The sequence below is a fragment of the Phycodurus eques genome, chromosome 23, assembly GCF_024500275.1.
Source record: "Phycodurus eques isolate BA_2022a chromosome 23, UOR_Pequ_1.1, whole genome shotgun sequence".
Taxonomy (NCBI): Eukaryota; Metazoa; Chordata; class Actinopteri; order Syngnathiformes; family Syngnathidae; genus Phycodurus; species Phycodurus eques.
Genome location: NC_084547.1, coordinates 7,146,609 through 7,164,739, shown reverse-complemented (window position 1 = coordinate 7,164,739; position 18,131 = coordinate 7,146,609). Strand labels below are relative to the sequence as shown.

The 18,131-nt window shown below is 47.8% G+C and overlaps 1 protein-coding gene across 2 annotated transcripts; it reads left to right on the top strand.

Annotated features, from left to right (window-relative positions):
• Nucleotides 1-1,006: 1,006 nt before the first annotated feature.
• Nucleotides 1,007-17,504, top strand: LOC133397723 (tumor necrosis factor ligand superfamily member 10-like). Of its 2 annotated transcripts, XM_061668963.1 has the most exons (7): nt 1,007-1,366; nt 9,543-9,686; nt 16,248-16,284; nt 16,367-16,474; nt 16,579-16,727; nt 16,798-16,908; nt 16,977-17,504. In XM_061668963.1, the coding sequence occupies exons 1-7, from the start codon at nt 1,148-1,150 to the stop codon at nt 17,160-17,162; spliced, it is 954 nt and encodes a 317-aa protein (XP_061524947.1). In that variant the 5' UTR covers nt 1,007-1,147; the 3' UTR covers nt 17,163-17,504. The 2 variants fall into 2 exon arrangements, with proteins under 2 accessions (XP_061524947.1, XP_061524948.1); XM_061668964.1 differs by lacking the exons at nt 1,007-1,366; nt 9,543-9,686 and adding an exon at nt 9,711-14,392.
• The last annotated feature ends 627 nt before the right edge of the window (nt 17,505-18,131 follow it).

Below are 18,131 nucleotides of genomic sequence, written 5' to 3'. Positions count from 1 at the left end.
AGTGACAACATGAGCGCCGTCGAGGCTTCATGCGCCAAGCGCAGGCATATCGCATCCCAGTAAAAGGAACTCGCTATTTTAAATGGCATCTAAATGATGTCATTTTTCTCAAATGTTTTGAGTTTGTTCTTTAATGGATGAATTTGTACAACAAATTGATTCATTTTCAAATTGGATATGGGCAGAGGAATTGATTCCCAGCTCCTCCGCGTCAACTGATTTCACCGGGAACTCTGGTGGGACAGAGCACGTAACTTGCTGTAACAGCCCTTGGAGTTCTTCCAAAGAGCCAACCCCAAAGAAAAAAGTCACAGGGTGTTAAGTCAGGACTCCTGGCTGGCGGGCCACGAAGGGCCATCCGTCCATCTCCCGGGGAAGTGTTCGATCAGCCATTCGCCAAGTACGATTGCAAAATGAAAATCAAACGTTCAGCATTCTCCCAAGCACTGCTAAATGGCCAGAGTTGATCTTGCATCATGGCCAGGTACCTTTCACTGGTGAAGAAGGAATTCTGTCCCAAGTCATCCCAAATGTTAGCCAAGAAATCATTAATTTAAGTATTATTCAAATTAAGACATTGAGTTACTTGAAATCACCCAGTCCACAGGCATAAAAGAACCCTGTACAGCACATAGTCTGACGGATCCAAGAAATGACGTCATTGTCTTGGTTTCCTTTGTTGAGTTGAGGCAAGCTTGGGAGCTGGAGCGCTCTCGTGTGGCCTCAATGTGTCACTGCATGTTTTCAGTCTCCCAAAAGAAGAAGAAAAAAAGTTAATGTAAGAAATGTGTGCTGTGACCTAAATACAACTACCTGTCTGCACATCTGTCACACACAACATTTTCCCACAACTCGTTTGCAATTGAAAGGAAGTTTTCAACGAAGGAAGAAGTTGGAAAAGTTGTGAGCTGCTTGCACGCCTTCCAACTGCTGCTCCTCCCCCGTTCACCATTCACCCCCCTCCCCATCCACCCACCCGCCCCGGGGTGATGAAGAGGTTAAGCCAGCCCCTCTCGTCCTGCAAGCAGCTCCACTACTCCTCTCCAGCAGGCATGGCCACATCCCCGCTGTAAACTGGCGTCCTCTTGCATGGAGATTTAAGGTGAACTTTGTCGCCGTCCCCTGGGTTCCATGTGTGGGGGGCGCCATGGCCAGCCCGAGCGAGCAGCAGGATTATTTCCGATCGGTTAGCAACGAGTCCACCACCTACATGATGGTTCCGGCCGGGGCCGGGGGACCCGGCGGCTCGGGGCGCCGGGAAGCGCCGTCCAAGATGTGGGTGGCCCTGGTGGTGGCGGTGGTGGTGGTGCTGCAGGTGGCGTCCACCACGGGGCTCTTCGTCTACCTGAACATGTCCATCTCCCAGGTAAGAACTTCTGCGACTGTACTTCCACCTCTTCTCTGTAGAGCTCCAGTGAAATGTGGACGGCGGCTCGGGACATTTTTCTCTCCTGAAGTCAGTTGTCCTTCTCCACACTGGAGCTCATTTCTGGAAATAATCACAGCAGTATGGTCCTTTCTGCAAAGCAACAGTTCATAGAGGTGGAGCGTCCATCTGGAAGCGTTCTTCATTCGGCGCAAAACTAAACAAATAAAAACGGGCGGTTTTTGGGTTTGATATCAGATTCTGAGGCCCCTGATCCGAGCGTACGTTTTGCACAGAAAGATGCACCCAGGTGTGAAAACACGCTCCATGGTCTTCTTCGGCGTGATAAGGGCAGGCAGCAGGAGGGCGCATTTGACACGGGCGCGCTGATAAAGATCCCCAAAGCGAACAGTTGCACCAACAGCCTCTTTATCTTTATTATTCCAAACGCAACACTAATTTGCGCCCAGGCTCTCTGACTCACTGACGGGAAAGAGGCAGAAGGAGAAGAATCTCGCTCACAGGCAAGTGGACACACGCAGTCGTCCTCAGGAGCCCACAAAAACATATTTTCCAAATAACACTGCACATAGTGTATTCAGCCCCTAACTTGTTTTAAGACCAAGCTCAGGCCTCATGAAACATTTGAGGCCTGAGCGTGTGTGTGTGTCTGTGTGTTCGAGGGGAATTCCCCCTTTGTCTGAATGCCACCCCCCCACCCCCCAACAAAATGAGCAGCCAGTGGAGAGCAAACACACGGGACAATGAGGAATTATCCAGCATTGCCGGCAAACAAACGCAGCAGGCCATCACGTGGAAGCCAAGTTGCAGGACAGTCGAGCAGGCTTGCCAAAGAAAAAAAAAAAAAAGTCATTTCAAATGCCACACGTGCTGACGCCCGTAGCGGGATGAAAGTCGAAAAGGGGTCGAAGGGAAAAGCGAGGAGGGCAGCAGCAGCAGCGCGTCCACAAATACAAAAACCACATCGCAACATGACGTCTTTTCATCACAGAACATTTAGAAGCCTTTGCTACAGAGACCATACATCAGTTGCACTTTCAAGTGAAAATAAAAAGAAAATAAATAATGCGGAATGTAGTAACACACTGCGCGTGTCTCTCATCGAAGAGCCGGCCGCCCTCGTGGAAGACGGAACATCGTACCCATGCTCCCAAAAATTCTGCATTTCTCAGTTTCGCCGTTTTTATTTCACTTGAGCTGCCGTCATTTTTCAGGGAAGGCTTGCCATATTTTGCAGGCGACCGCGCGACACGATCTCGTTTTTGGTCAAATAATTCCACACACTTGTAGCATAGTGGGTATGGAAAGTATTCAAGTACTCTTTTTTTATATTGCAGCAATTTGCTTAAATCATTTAAGTTGATTTTTTCCCACAATGTACACACAGCACCCCACATTGACCGGAAAAAAGGAATTGTTGACATTTTTGCAGATTTATTAAAAAAAGAAAAACTGAAATATCACACAGCCATAAGTATTTAAACCCTTTGCTCAGTACTTAGTAGAAGCACCCTTTTGAGCTAATATAGCCATGAGTCTTTTTGGGAATGATGCAACAAGTGTTTCACACCTGGATTTGGGGATCCTTTGCCATTCCTCCTTGAAGATCCTCTCCATTTCTGTCAGGTTGGATGGTGAACGTTGGTGGGCAGCCATTTTCAGGTCTTTCTAGAGATGCTCAATTGGGTTTAAGTCAGGGCTCCGGCTGGGCCATTCAAAAACAGTCACGGAGTTGTTCTGAGGCCACTCCTTCGGTATTTTAGCTGTGTGCTTAGGGTCATTGTCGTTTTAGAATGTGAACCTTCGGCCCAGTCTGAGGTCCTGAGCACACTGTAGAAGGTTTTCGTCCAGGATATCCCTGTACTTGACCGCATTCATCTGTCCTTCGATTGCAACCAGTCTCCCTGTCCCTGCCGCTGAAAAACACCCCCATACCATGATGCTGCCACCACCATGCTTCATTGTTGGGACTGTATTGGACAAGTGATGAGCAGTGCCTGGTGTTCTCCACACATGCCACTTAGAATTAAGGCCAACAATTTCTATCTTGGTCTCATCAGACCTCTCTCACCAAGGTTCTTCTCCCCCAATTGCGCAGTTTGGCCGGACGGCCAGCTCTAGGAAGGGTTCTGATCGTCCCAAACGTCTTCCATTTCAGGATTATGGAGGCCACTGTGCTCTTAGGAAACTTGAGTGCAGGAGAATTTTTTTGTAACCTTGGCCGTATCTGTGCTTTGCCACAATTCTGTCTCTGAGCTCTTCAGGCAGTTCCTTTGACCTCATGATTCTCATTTGCTCTGACATGCACTGTGAGCTGTAAGGTCTTTCCTCATCAAGTCCAATCAGTACAATCAAACACAGCTGGACTGCAATGAAGGTGTAGAACAATTTTAAGGATGATCAGAAGAAATGGACAGCACCCGAGTTAAATATGAGTGCCACAGCAAATGGTCTGAATACTTACGGCTGTGTGATATTTCAGTTTTTCTTTTTTAATAAATCAGCAAAAATGTCAACAATTACGTTCTGTCAATATGGGGTGCTGTGTGTACATTAATGAGAACAAAATGAACTTAAATGATTTTAACAAATTGCTGCACTATAACAAAGAGTGAAAAATTTAAGAGGGTCTGAAAACTTTACGTACCCACTGTAGTACGGCCGTGTGGGTACTGCGGCAAGTCTTACGACGGTGTCATAATTCCACAAGTGTCGTGACGTTGCTACGTCTTCCTCGGCCTGCCGCTGGGCAGCCAGCAAAGACAAAGGAACGAATGGAGTGATTTTGAAGATTTGTTCGTTTGAACATATCGTTTGTGAACGGCACACCACTTCTTGAGCTCTGTCTCCCACTCCATTTAATCAAAATAACAAAATAAAAAATAAAGAAAACTTTTTTTTTTTTGGTTGAGTTACTCTGTGCAGCCTGGTACCGGGTCTGCAGCCTGGGGTTGGGGACCCCTGCCATACTTGACACGGGGGGCGGGGGGAAGTGACTTGTGCCCACAGTTGTCTTTTCTAGAAACGGTAATTTTTTTCCCCATGTCAAGTTTGGAGCACCATACTTTTCTATAGGGAGGACATGGAAATATTTGTACATTAATTTCAAAAGACAAATGGAAAACATTTAGTTTTCACATCAATTTGACAAGAGCAAATAGGCTTTTAAACACAACGTCATCAAGTCTGGATATTTACATTCCCATGTATGAAGGCCCGTTAGCGCGTGTGTGTTCGTGTGTGTCAGTGTCAGCATGAGCCTGTGTGTGTTATCAGTTTGTTTGCTCCGTCCGTCCGTCAACAATTCCCGATAAAAGCCCTCATGGAGATTTACAGCACTGGTGCAAATAAGTTCAATTGTCACTTTGTGTGGGGCAAACGTTTGCAAATGTGTCAAGCGGCACACAGCCAATCACGAGCCGCACCGTCAAGCAGACGCACTCACATCTTCTCAGTCACATTGTGGAGCAGCCACCGGGGTCCCAGCACACAACAACAACATGACTGTCGCCCCCGCCTCAGTCCTAGCGGCCGACCGCAGGCCGGCCAGCAGACCCGCAACCCCTGGACCGCATCCGCACGTAGTCGCTTCTCCGACCCCCTCCTGGGACTCCTGGTCCGGGACCCACTTCCCTTTTGCTTTTCGTCATCGCTTTTGTCCCCAAGCCGCTAATGAGTTCCATATAGGAAGCCAAAGTGGTCGCTCAGTTTAGCGGACGCACACGATGAAACTTCATTTCAGCTCGTTTCTGAATCACAACTCAGTTTAGACGACCATTTGAATCGTGCCAATGCTTATTGTTAGCATTACTGACAACAGCGAGTCATCAATTTTGGTCTTCATCGTCAAGTGAAACACAAAGATGTCACGGCACAGCCGTTCAATCCCAGAGCTGTGTGATATGATCGCCGCTAGGGGGCCTATTGGAGGGTTGGCGGGGCTTGTTATGGTTATGCTATTATGGCGTGCGTTTACTTGATCGTCAGCGCCGAAGGGTTTGGCGATATTTGCAAAGAGCTGATATGTGCTTTGCAGGACGCCTAGCCACACCGTTGGCGTGCGACAAACAGGAAAGCGCTGACCCGTTTGTCGGCTTTCTTCCTCGTTCTTGGCCAGATTACCAGAAGCGCACGCCGACCTTTGGACTTAGTGTCAGATAAGAATAGTTATCTCGATCGTCACAAAAGAGACGCAATGCAAAAGAAAAGTCCGCCCTGCGTCTCTATCAAAACAGGACAGAATCCAGAGCAGTGTGGCTCACAATGTCGGGTCAGAGGTCAGCACGCCGAGGCCCGGGAGTGCTCTCATAGTGTGTTTATGTGTACTCGCACAAGCACACAGGTGCACACAAAAGACATCTTGAGACCGGTTTGGCCGCTCGCAGCATTCCTGAGTTGACGCGGATGCCCGCTGGAGCCTCGTTAAAGCATGCAAAGCAGACGCACGTGTGCGCCACATGACGCTTTCCTACAGGGAATCCAGCACGCACACGCATCCAACAACTCATTAGGCCCAGTCATGATGGAGAACTATTAATTAACCCTGAAGTGTCTCTCCTCAGTCAAGTAAAAAACAGACATTTAGAACACACACACCCTAGATTGAATGCTGGCCATAACTTTCAACAACTCAGACAAAATCTACAACTTTGGCATATTTACAAGTTGAAAACACACACAAAAACGTTTTTTTTTTTTTTTTTTTTTTGTCAAACATTCCAGAAGGTTCTCCGTGTATAAGAAAACCTGTGTGTGCAACACGCGTGTGCATGACGCCGCCATGCGGCACGTCCTCCCACGTTTTGGTTTCACTTTGACACTTGAGCTTCTCTGTCTTTGACCAAAGTGATTTATGCTCTGAGTCCAGCTGTGGCCACACGGTTGCATGTGTGTGTGTCACTGCCAAGCACATTAATAACGTGTGTGTTACATGAAAGCGCACGTCTATATTTAGAGGCCTTGCCTAGTCCGTCTCTCTGGCCTGCTGGATTTCAGTTCCATGGCCCCTCTCAACTCTCGCTAATCCTCTCAAATGAGAGCTGTCCACTGCCAAACACACACACACACACACACAGTTGGCAGTGTGCTTGCCAAGCAGTCCTCGCAGATATACTTTTTGGGTTTTGGTGTCCAGCGAAGGCCAGCCAAAAACAGGCTGGATGGGGGGAACGAACACAAACAAACACAAACACGAGCATGCACGCACATGCACACGCACACTCGACTGCGAACAGTGAGGTATTGTTTCTGACTTCCTGAGAGAGTGGAAGCTGCTACTGGCAGATTTCATGCGAAATAGTTTGCTCTGGTTGCCATAGTGACATCCCATAAACATGTGGACAAAAAGTATCCCACTGGTAGATAAAGGAAATGTTACCTGCGTTCCAGAGTTCCACAAAGTTTCCAGTTGGGGCTCAGAGTATGACGACGATTTAAGTGCCTGGTTGTGATACAGAGAAGAGGAAAAAGAAGAAGAAGAAAGATTTAAAAGAAAGAAAAAGAAAAGAAAGAACAACAACTCTGGCCACTCCACTACCACAGACAGAAGTTGGCTCCCAGCATTTGATGGGAGAAGTAAATGAGGGAAGAGTTCTTAGTGAGAGGACAAACTTGGAAGACGCGCTTTGGCGCCAGACAGCAGCCGCACGCATCACACGCCAACAACACCAGCTGAAACGTTCAAAGCAGCGTCAACGGCTCTGATCAATTCAACTCATCAATCAAAAGATGTTCCTCCCATGTCGTGATTTCAATGGAGACCCCCCAGGCGGGGCGAGAATGCTAACGATTTTCCCTTGGGGGCCGGGAGCTTCACCCAACTGTTCAAAGATTCTTACCCCCAGGCCAAACAGGCCAAGATAACCAAACGACCTGGAAGTACTTGACAAACATGAATTAAGGCCTTGCCTTATCCACCAAAACTTAGTTTTTTCTCCAGCAATGCTCTCTAAGTTTGCAGGGGTGTCCAAACCATTTTCATGGCAAGCTATTGTGGTTTCCCTCAAGCTGTGAAAATCAGATAAAGCAAATATATATGAATCACCTCATCATACGCATGAGAATCAGAATCAGAATTAGCATCTGCTTTATTGGCCAAGTATGTTACAAGACACAAGAAATTTGTCTCCGGTAGTTGGAGCCACTCCAGTATGACAATAAACAGCCACTATGACGAAATATACATTTAGGACATAAAAAACACGAATGTGGAGAGTCATTGAGCAATGAGAGTGTACCACTAGTGTGGCAATGCTGGTATAGTGGCAATTGTGCAAATGATGCAGAGTCCTCAAGCAATTTAGTGCAATGATCTGGTACAGTGACAATTGTGCAAATGGTGCAGAGAGTTCTCAAACACATAAGTGGCCAGTTGTAATCAACAACAGTATGCAAATAGTGCAGCAGATAAAACAGTGAGCGTACGAATAATGTAGAAGAAGTGTCCAGACAGAGATGGGCAAAATTGGCAGCATGTTACAATGAAATTGGAAGTGAATTGTTCAAGAGGTTAATGGCAAGAGGGAAGAAGCTGTTGGAATGTCTGCTGGCTGTCTGGATTTCATTGTTATGAGACAGATTCTAACCACAAATTGAGTTGGAAATCAAGTGTCACTGAAAATAGTGACATCAAATAATTACTACTGTTGAATGTATGCAGGAGGGGTTTGGTGAAAACTTTTTTGAAATATTTTGTGAATGGAGTAATGTAGATGGAGGGACACTTTATTCATCCACAAGAGCAATTCACTAAATTAGAAAAACAGAACACTCCGTTGTGTAACTTTGCTTTGACAGTACGAAGAGCAGGACTCGACTGAATGAATTCTATACCCACAGAATAGAAAAGCGGTAGAGTAAGGTTTAGTGATATTAGTGAACTAATAACTAAACATTTTAAAACTAAAATGTTTTTAAACACTCTGAGCTACTGGAAAGACGGCCATTTGCCTCGGGGCCATTGAGCTGAGTGAACAAAAGCAATTTTGTGCCTAAATGAAAAGAACAAAGCCATTTAGCAAGAAACATGAAGTAGACGCACTGGATTTGCTTGAGTGGGCCACATAAAATGAACCGGCGGGCCACATTTGGCCCCCTGGCTGAGAGTTTGACACCTGTGCCAAAGGGGCGTCGCTTATGTTTCTGGAACGCGCTTTTTGGCCTAGTTCGATCGTGTCTGCCGCCTTTATCTGCTGCCTTTCCCACCGTCCATCAAACCCTCCCCACTGGCCTTGTCGAGCCCAACGGACGCTGCACGCACACACAAGCGCAGCCGCACGGAATAACAATCGGAAAGCAGGGAGGCTGTTTTGGCAAGCCGCACGGACGCGTCCCGCCTCCCACCCGCCGTCCCTCGCCCCCACCCTCAGTGTTTTCAGGTCAAAAGATGAGAACACTAATGTTTCCAGTCAATGCACCTGTTTTGCGTTAGCGCTTCAAATAGCACAAGCCGCACACGCTGCTCATCCGCTCGATTAGCACAGCGGAAACCCCGTTGCAAGACAAAAGCAAATGTGAACGCTTCCTTAGCACGACAACCAGGCAAAGCAAAGTACTGCTGCGGTGAATCACTGCTGCTTCTCAAATAGCTGCAGGAGAGAGTCCAAGCAACAGAACAAAGGAGTTGAAAGGCTTTGGCGTGTCCCAACCGGCAGGCCCATCGCCAGCCTGAAAAAAGCGAATCAAACACGGCTGAAGATCGAGTGAAGAAAAGTCGGAAAAGATGGAAACTTTTTGTGCTGGTGGCCACAACGTGAATGTCATTAGAACAGACAGCCAGCAAAGGCTGAGTCAGTCGCACTGACGCTCCATCGCAGAATCTCTCTCTCTTCCCGTAAAGTCAACCCCCCGCTACGCACGCTGACCCACTTCCACCGGCGGGCTGGATCCTGTCACGGCTAAACAACTAAAGACACGAATGAGAAGAAAACCAAGTGTTTTTATCTTTGCGTACAGCGTGCAGTTGTTAGCCATGCTCTCAAGCAACGGGGGGCATTTGGGGAAGTAAGTAAGAAAAGAAAGACAGTTTGTTGTTAACGATAAATGACACAGGCAGGATGCTAAAGCACCTCGTCAGCGCTCACATGCTGACGTTTGTGGACATTTCCCTAATCTGTTGTCCAGATGACAGATGATGTTTCTTGTGTCGTGCGTGCAGGTGCGCAGTCAGGGGGTGACGGAGGAGCTCAAATGTCTGAGCTTACTCAACGCTCTGGACCAGGACATCCCGGAGCAGCTGGCCCAGCTCCTGGGAGAACCTTGCATCAAGCTGGCCGAGGGCATCAAAGCCTACATCTCCAAGGTAACGTCCCAAAACAACTCGGAGCTACGCACGAAAAGTGATTCAGGGTGGAAGAATCCGTGATAGTCCGCAGGGGCATCATCTGCGTGGGGGTCATCGATGTGTGACCGGTGGGCCGGTCAGCGGAGAACACACGATGTGTGCTTGATTTCCAAAAGAAAGGCCTCGGCAGAAATCATTTTGACAAGCCAATTGGCGGCACTTCTTCTGCTGCTAATGCTACTAACATGTTTTGGTTTCGACGGATGAGGATTGTGGTTCCTCCATCAGGCTGCCAACAATGACTCACACAAACACTACTGACCTTCTTTTTTGCTTACATACAGTATGTGGTCCGTGTGTTATTGTCCTCATCCAGCGCTTCAAATCGAGTATGAAGGAGGGCTGCCTCATCATGCCAAACCTAGACCAATGATAGGCCGGGGCTGAATTCGACCTGCTGCTATTTTTAGATCTGATGAGTAAGCGCGATGGCGCCAACACGAGATGATAAGCTTTGGCTTTCTTTTCAGCTTGTTTGGTTAGAACGGCCCAAGCGGCACTTGCGAGTGAAAAGACGACAAGCGGAACACGAGAGGGGAAAAAAAGACATTGCAAGATGCAAAATGACTGCGACAAGAAACTCAAACACGTGAGTTTCTGGCGAACTGGGAACTCCCTCTGTGGAAGTTCAACATTTATGTGAAAACGACACAATCTGCTTTCAATTAGCACACACGCACGCCGGTGGCGCTTTCACACAGTCAAGGACTCAACACTATTGTGGGAAAACAAGGACTGGCTCTAATACAGAGGACACCGAACACAAATGTAGAACTTGCGCCGTTTGTGATCTTTGCAGGGAGGTCAGATAGCCGCTATGTGGCACAGGGGAGGTGGCAAACAGATCGTTATACCTGCACTCGTGCAAATGGACCAGAGCGATAAACATACCAAGGGAAGACACGTAAACAGCGTGCGAATACACAATACTAGTGAGAGTCTTCTTCGTGTACATTTTCACGTTTCACCAAATGCTTCCTTGTCATCTTAACGCAATCTACTTCCACCAACCAATCATCCACCACAAATCACTGTGGCAACGGACACAACCGAGAGCGATACAGTAAGGTAGAGAACGAGCCCTGCCGCGAATAGCAAGGAATTGGCGCCTTCCCGTAAAATGTTGAGTTGAGATAGTTTAATACCACGACCTATGATCCCAAAATATTTGATCATTTCAAGCACATCCCACAAAATAAATGGCTTACAGATGATTCGATTTCCACTGCCGGCGTGTACAGTATGTCACCCTTGCAACCTGTAAAAATACCGAATGTCAAGCAATAACGAGACCTCTGTCGGTTCTTGGCAAAGAAAAAAATTCTCATGCAGCAAAGACGCCCTGTAACTTTGGCGAACAACCCAGGCTAAAATGAGGTCCTCCCAGACATTCAAAGACGTTAGAGCAGTCAGTATGGGTCACTTTAATATACGTCCGTGACACAGTTATTACTTTCCTATTAGCCAGGGCTTTGACGCCATCTTGGGCAATAAAGAAGGAGCCGAAAAATATGCAAAGCTTTTCACCAAATAGATCAGGATAGGCTCCACAGAAATGTTTTTTTATTTGTGAACAGCGAAACTTGAATTTGCGGGAGCTGACTGTATACATGAGAGATGTAACAATTTCGTCAAATACCGGACAAGAAAGAAAAGACCACATTAAAAGCCGACACGGCTGCAGAAGCACGGAAACACTCAGGAAACACAAATATTAGTTGTACTATCTGATGAGCGCGCAAATCCACAATTGGTGGTCAGCATGCCGCGGTTTGAATTTGAGGCCGATGGCGTTCTTTCCGTTGTACGAGTGCTGTGAAAGAGCTCGGTGTTCCACGCAGACGCCAACGGACGTGCCGAGCGACGGGTCCATGTGGGCACATGACAAGAAATCACCCCCTCCATGTTTATCTGACCCCAATGCTAAAAACGAGCGAGTCCGGATTGATGTGAGCACAGCAGAATGCTCTTTTAAGAAAAAACACTCATTTTATTTTGAGTCCCAGTGGAGCGAATGGGCAGCAAAGGTGTCCGACACGCACATATGCACAAAGACTGCGCCGCACCCATTGGCATCCTGCCCGACCTTGCTTGCTTCTCAAAAGTCACCTTGACTCACACTTGGGGAATGTCCCTGCAAAAATCACAGGACGCCCCTCCAGAGAAAAAGCTCAGAAATCACAATGATTACGGTGTTGGCGTCTTCACTTCGGGTCTGTTGAATGCTGGGGATACGCCTCTCCAGTTGGTGGTCACACTCAAGTGCTCACGTTGGAGAGAGGATGGAAAGCTTTCAAGTCCCCTGGTAGTGTGGGGGAAGCAGGCTGAAGATGAGCCGCCCTGGCCGTCTCTGTCATTTGAGTTCCTTGTGCTTCCACACCAGACGCATTCAAGCAAGGTTTTATGCACTGGGACACAGAAAAGGAATTGCCCCAAAGTTGGATGCTACAATTGTAATAACCTTCAGTCCAACCTCTGAACTTACAAAGACACTTCCTTCTACATTGTCAAACTGTCCAAACAAGAAGGACATAAAAATGACATCATCTGTGTTTCTATTTCTGTGCTTTCCCTGAAAAATGATTTTCTTTATGAGAAAAGGTGTTTTGTGCATTCTTGCTTCCTCCTCCCAAATGTCATGAAACTCAGTGGCATATTAATCATCAACCTGGCCACACAAACACACACACACACACACACACACACACACACACACACACAGAGAGAGAGAGAGCCAGCCAGCCCAGGCCTGTCAAGGGCAAGCAACATATTAAAGTATTGGGTTGCAGCTCCCACTAATCTGCAGGAGAAATGTTCCTTCATGTGCCTGCTTGTCGCTCCTCCTGGCATCCTAGCCTTTTCCCAGCCAGGACGTACTTACGGAGTTGTCCTTCGCCTCGTCCCACAATCGACTACCTTTTTCTTACCGAGCTGACGAGAGTGTGAAAAGTTGAACTGTCCTTCCTGTTTCTTTGCAGTTCACCTGCCTACGAGACGTGAGAGTCACTAAATCCGTCGAGCCGTAAACCGGTGGGTAGCAGCTCCTTTTCACAGCTTGTATTTACGAGCTTGGGGAGTGAAAGCTGACCCGTCGAGATCCAGGAGTCCACATGCCTTCCAAACAAAAGACGAATGCGGATGGCCCAAAAGCGGCATGCCAAAAGCAGTACGCTGACTGAGTGGCATACTGACACAGTGCCGTTATTTGGGGCTGCACGAGGCGCCGGAAAGCTTTAGTTGCTTTTTGTATTTGTTGTTTTTGCAGCTAGTGAGGTTCCAGAGGTTGCGGGATCAGACACGCTGGTGTGGAGGGTTCATGCTGGAAACCAAGTTGAAGGTTCATTTGTTGAATAAACAAGAGAGGGAAGGAGAATGGTTTTGCCGTCGTCCTCCTACCTCCCTCAAGCACAAAGCTTGTAGACAAAGTAGGCATCTGCTTTGTGCTGCAATTCTTTGTCTTCTTAGTTGGCATACGTCCGTTCCGCCAGAAAGCAAAGCACCACAGGCCTGTGCCGTCTTAAATGGGAAGGAACAAGAGTGCAAAGAATAAATGGGTGCCACATGCTCAGGAAGTCCTGTTCAATGAGGTCAAGACCCTTCAATAACGGCCCAAGTCTTGGTATCGGGAGGGCCCCGAATCACAGAATCAAGTATTACCCCCGTGAGCAGAGACGCCTCAGTCTGATCTCTTAGCTGCAGCATTATTACTATTTGGTGAGACATGCTTCTTCATCAGTTTGATCGGCTAATAGGCAAGAGACACGAGAGCGGACTCTCAGAAAAACGACACCGTGCAAGACAGTCTGCCATCTAAGACCGATTGCCTGGCTCTTTGCTTTTTCTCCGGCCGAGACGATCCAGACATGGAGAACAAGTAGGAAGTTTGATGGTGAGCTATGAGAAGCTGGAGCTCATTCCAGATGCTGAATTGATGAAATGCAGACATGATGCCTTGGAACCATCCATCCATCCATTTTCTGAGCCGCTTCTCTTCACTAGGGTCGCGGGCATGCCGGAACCTATCCCAGCGGTCATCGGCCAGGAGGGTTAGTACACCCCGAACTGGTTGCCAGCCAATCGCAGGGCACATACAAACAAACAACCATTCACACTCACAGTCACACCTACGGGCAATTTAGAGTCTCCAATTAATGCATGTTTTTGGGATGTGGGAGGAAACCCACGCAGCCACGGGGAGAACATGCAAACTCCACACAGGCGGGGCCGGGGATTGAACTCGGCTGACGCTCTAACCAGTCGGCCACCTGGTTTCTAAACTTTGAGGAGTTGATGACGTCTGACCATTTGCTGGCTTTGGTCAGGCTCGGATGACCTGGAAGGAGTCGAACCCAGACCTGGAAGGAGTCGAAGCCAGACGGCGTTCACATCCACGCACGCCGGAGGTCAGCTTCGTCTTTTGGGCAATGGCGGCCCACAAGAGGATGAAAAGCTCATTTGTTAGCCCAAAAACAAATGTGCTGCCAATTTCCTCCTTTTTCCTCACGGGTGAGGAGGCAATTTTCTGCTCTCGGGACCTGAGGAACGCAAAGCCCAGACCGACACGCTCGGCCGAGCGAGACCGTAGACTGCACAAACATGTGAAGGAGGCCACAACGTCTGCCAGTTGGGGGAGACTGCAACAGTGTGCACAAGACGGGACTCTGGTGTGTTGACCTCCACCAAGGATAATCTATGAAAGGAAGGATTAGTTCCTTCACTCTCACTTTCTGCTTCTTTGTACTTCATGCAATACACTCTGCAACACGCATACTGAATGACTTTTTACGTGAGAGAGCCAGCGCACTTGCGAGGGTTTGGTGCTTGCTAGAGGTGGTACTCACAAGGTCATTCAGCGTCACTCCGGCAACCAGTTCAGCCGCCACATTCCACTGTGATGTCAACCGGTTGTTGCCGCTGGCCCAAAGATGCCCCGCACAAATCTCCAGCTGTTTTTGTCCTTTAAGGATCACTTAAAGGTGCCATATTTTACCAAACCAACTTTTTCTCGTATTTGGGATGTAATATTGGCTTTATGGTGCCTCAGTAAAGATGTGAAATATGAATTCAAATGGTCCACGCATTCCTGAGTTCCAGACGTTTATTCTGGCAAGGGGCCTGAAATCAGCTCATTGGAATTTCTCGAGCTTATCTACATCACTAGCGAAGATCTCAGCGAACCTCTCCGCCCCCGAGCCAGGGTTGGGTTAGTGTACTCTCACAAGTGGCTCTTCTCCATGGAGGTAACCAATGAGAAGAAAGGGGGCGGTCTTAGCCAAATATGGAGAAAGCGGATACAAAACCAGCTCAAACAGAAGTAGCTGTCAGAGGGACCTTTTCTGGACACTCGTATGACAAAAACAAGGTGTTTTTTTTTTATAAATGAAATCGATACTTTTATACTAAGTCCATGTTAGAGAGTCACTCTATGGATGTCGAAATAGCCAGATATAGGACCTTTAAAGTATCTCTCAAAAAAGCATCTCAGGTCGAAGTTTGCTGGCTCTCAAACAGAAGCCCTCGTTAGACACCCTCATGTCCGAGAGGCCACTTTACCCACCCACAGAGCGCGTGCTCGCATGGCCACAACCTGGCCTTAATTTCGCCGCATGTTCTCCTTGAGGTACATTCGATACACACGTCCAAAGCCGGAACCATCAGGTCAAATGTGCAGGGTGACGGAAAAGCAGGGCAGCAGGTAACAACGCCACCTCAGCTAACCATTAACTCACTTTTGATCCATCACATTCCGCTTTTTAGGGCCTTTCAGGGAGATTAATAGCAGGAGGGACTTAGTGGCACCTAACTGGTAACATGGGAGCAGGGGGGAAAACATTAAGACGGAAAAAGGAAGTAAAAACACAAGCCGGGGCGTCGGGGAAAATAAAACAGATGCGAAAGAAGGTGAGAGCCCACTGCACTTGGAGGTCGATGACGACGGAGCGGAGCAGGAGAGAAGAAGCTTACCCCCCCTTCCTCCAAACACCAAGTACTCATAGTACTACACTCAAGCACAGGGGTGGGTAAACATTACCTGAGGGCAACATTTGATTTTTAAAATGGACAAATGGGTCAGCTGGTTTGTAAAGGAAGTTTAAAAAAAAAAAATAGGGAAATAATTCATTTTTCGCTTCTTCTAATTCATCAAATTACAACTACCCAAATGTTTACTTTAAAAAAGAAATTGTAGAATTTACATGTCAAATATTTCATTTGACTATGTATTTTTTTATTAACAATGACTTCACCAATTATTAAATGAGATACATTAACAAAAAAATGAATTTGTGTAAAAGTTAAAATTAGTTTCTCTTACTAAGATTTGTATTAACAAATGATTTAAAAAAATCTACGTTATTTAATTCGGTAAATTAATACAAAATAATGACTACTTTTTAATTAGCACAATGTAGGGGAAAAAGGCTAAACGAATGCAACAAATTACCATCACTATATTATTATCTTGATCATGTAAATGCTTGGTGTGTAGTAAAAGTTGTTTCCACTTTGTTCTTCTTTCAGGTGACTGAGAACATCATCTCCAAACAAACCTTTATGGGTGAGTGCACGCACGAACACACGCACGCGTACTTTGACGCCGGTGTTTGTTGTGACCCTGCCGTATCTTCACATAACCGCAGTGGCCAGGACCATGCCTCGCCCTTTCAACAACTCGGGGTCAAAGTTCCTGAGCTCAGTGGTGCAAAGGCCTTCGGCCCACTTGACCCTGCGGGACACCAGTTCACAAGGTGAGCATTTGGGGACACGCACGAGTCATTTGGAAGGTATTGGAATTGGCGCCTTCAGATGAGACCGGAGCTGACTTGACCTTCTGGCCCTCTTCTCCAAACAGGGTACCCTCAGCCGGGACTGCACCAGTCCTGCCGCCACGTGGTGCGCTCGTGGGCCAATCGGAGCTTGGGCGCCCACCTGCACAACATGACCTTGAGCAATGGCAAGCTGCGAGTTCCCCAGGACGGCCGCTACTACCTGTACTCGCAGGTGAGCGTCCTCTCCTTCCTCCTCGTCTGCTTCCTCGATGTTTCCAAAGTGACCCGCGCGTCCTTTCCAGGTGTACTTCCGCTACCCGTCGCCCGCCAGCGGCGACGCGGACCAGCGCAGTGTCAGCCACCAGCTGGTGCAGTGCGTCTACAAGAAGACCTCCTACCCGAGCCCAATACAGGTACACCAGCCGGCTGGCGCCAATCGCCGTGTCGCGCCTCGCTGACGCCGTCTGTTTCCTCCCGGCAGCTTCTCAAGGGGGTGGGCACCAAGTGCTGGGCGCCGGACGCAGAGTACGCTCTCCACTCAGTCTACCAAGGGGGACTCTTTGAGCTAAGGGCCGGTGACGAACTCTTTGTCTCCGTCTCGTCGCCAACTATGCTCAACGCTGACGATTCCTCCAGCTACTTTGGCGCCTTCAGACTGGACCTCTGAGCACCGGGGTTAACGGTGGAGCCTGTAGAACCCGCTAACCGGAGAAGGACTGAGGCCCGGAGGTTGAGTTTCCCGGTTTGCTCGGAAGGATACGTGGAACCACTCGACAAGCGAGGAACTCGACATGAGCATAAAGGAGGGACAAAGTCCCAACAACTCTTTGAGCCAAAGCAAACCAGAAGAAACGAGGCTGCTGATGAACATGTTTTGATCCTCCAGGAAGGATTTCTTTTTTTGCGGCGCAATAATGAATCTGCTGCTGGTCTTGCTCGGGGATCCTTAGATATGGACTCCAGACCAAAGAATGTACAGACAATAAAACGAAGGAAAGCGGAGCAGAAATCACATGTGTCAGGACAATTGTGTTCATACAAATCAGTGAAGGGTGGTGATTTCAAAAGTCATCCATGTGTTCTTTTACCTTTTACAGTTTAAGGCTACTTGTGGTTGTCACTGAGAACCTTTTAAGGCAGGGCAGTGAGGAAGAAGAGGAGGAGGAAGAGGACGGTAGAGCAGACTGAGCCAGATGACGAAGGAGGGGGGGGGGGGGAACAAAAAAAAAAAGAAACTATGTTGAGGCTCACCAGCCGCCGGACCAGTTTAGCCTCGTCTCTTTTTCCACATGTAAATAGCACAACGCCATTGACAAATCTGGTCTTTCCTGCATAACCTGCAAAGCCCAACATGGAACATTTGCACAAGTTCCACTCAAGTTTACATTTGACAATGTCCAGTACTCAATAAAGCAAAAAAGGTTTTCAAAGGAAGTGATGTGAGGGCTTTTAAAGTCAGGGCGGTATGTTTTGGGCATGAATGGTGTGAGTTTATGTGGGGGGAACATGCAGTATGTATGAAGCATGAAAGCTTTGTGGATGACGAGTTGTGCTGTCGTGTTTGAGCTGCAGGTCTAAATGTGCATTAGGTAAACACATGCAAAAACTTTGCTGACAGCAGCTTCAAGCGGAACCA

Coding starts and splice junctions, on each gene's coding strand:
- LOC133397723 (XM_061668963.1), top strand. CDS start 1,148: ATGGCCAGCCCGAGCGAGCAGCAGGATTATTTCCGATCGGTTAGCAAC. Junction 1,367..9,542: donor TGAACATGTCCATCTCCCAG/GTAAGAACTTCT, acceptor TCGTGCGTGCAG/GTGCGCAGTCAGGGGGTGAC. Junction 16,475..16,578: donor GCGGGACACCAGTTCACAAG/GTGAGCATTTGG, acceptor TTCTCCAAACAG/GGTACCCTCAGCCGGGACTG.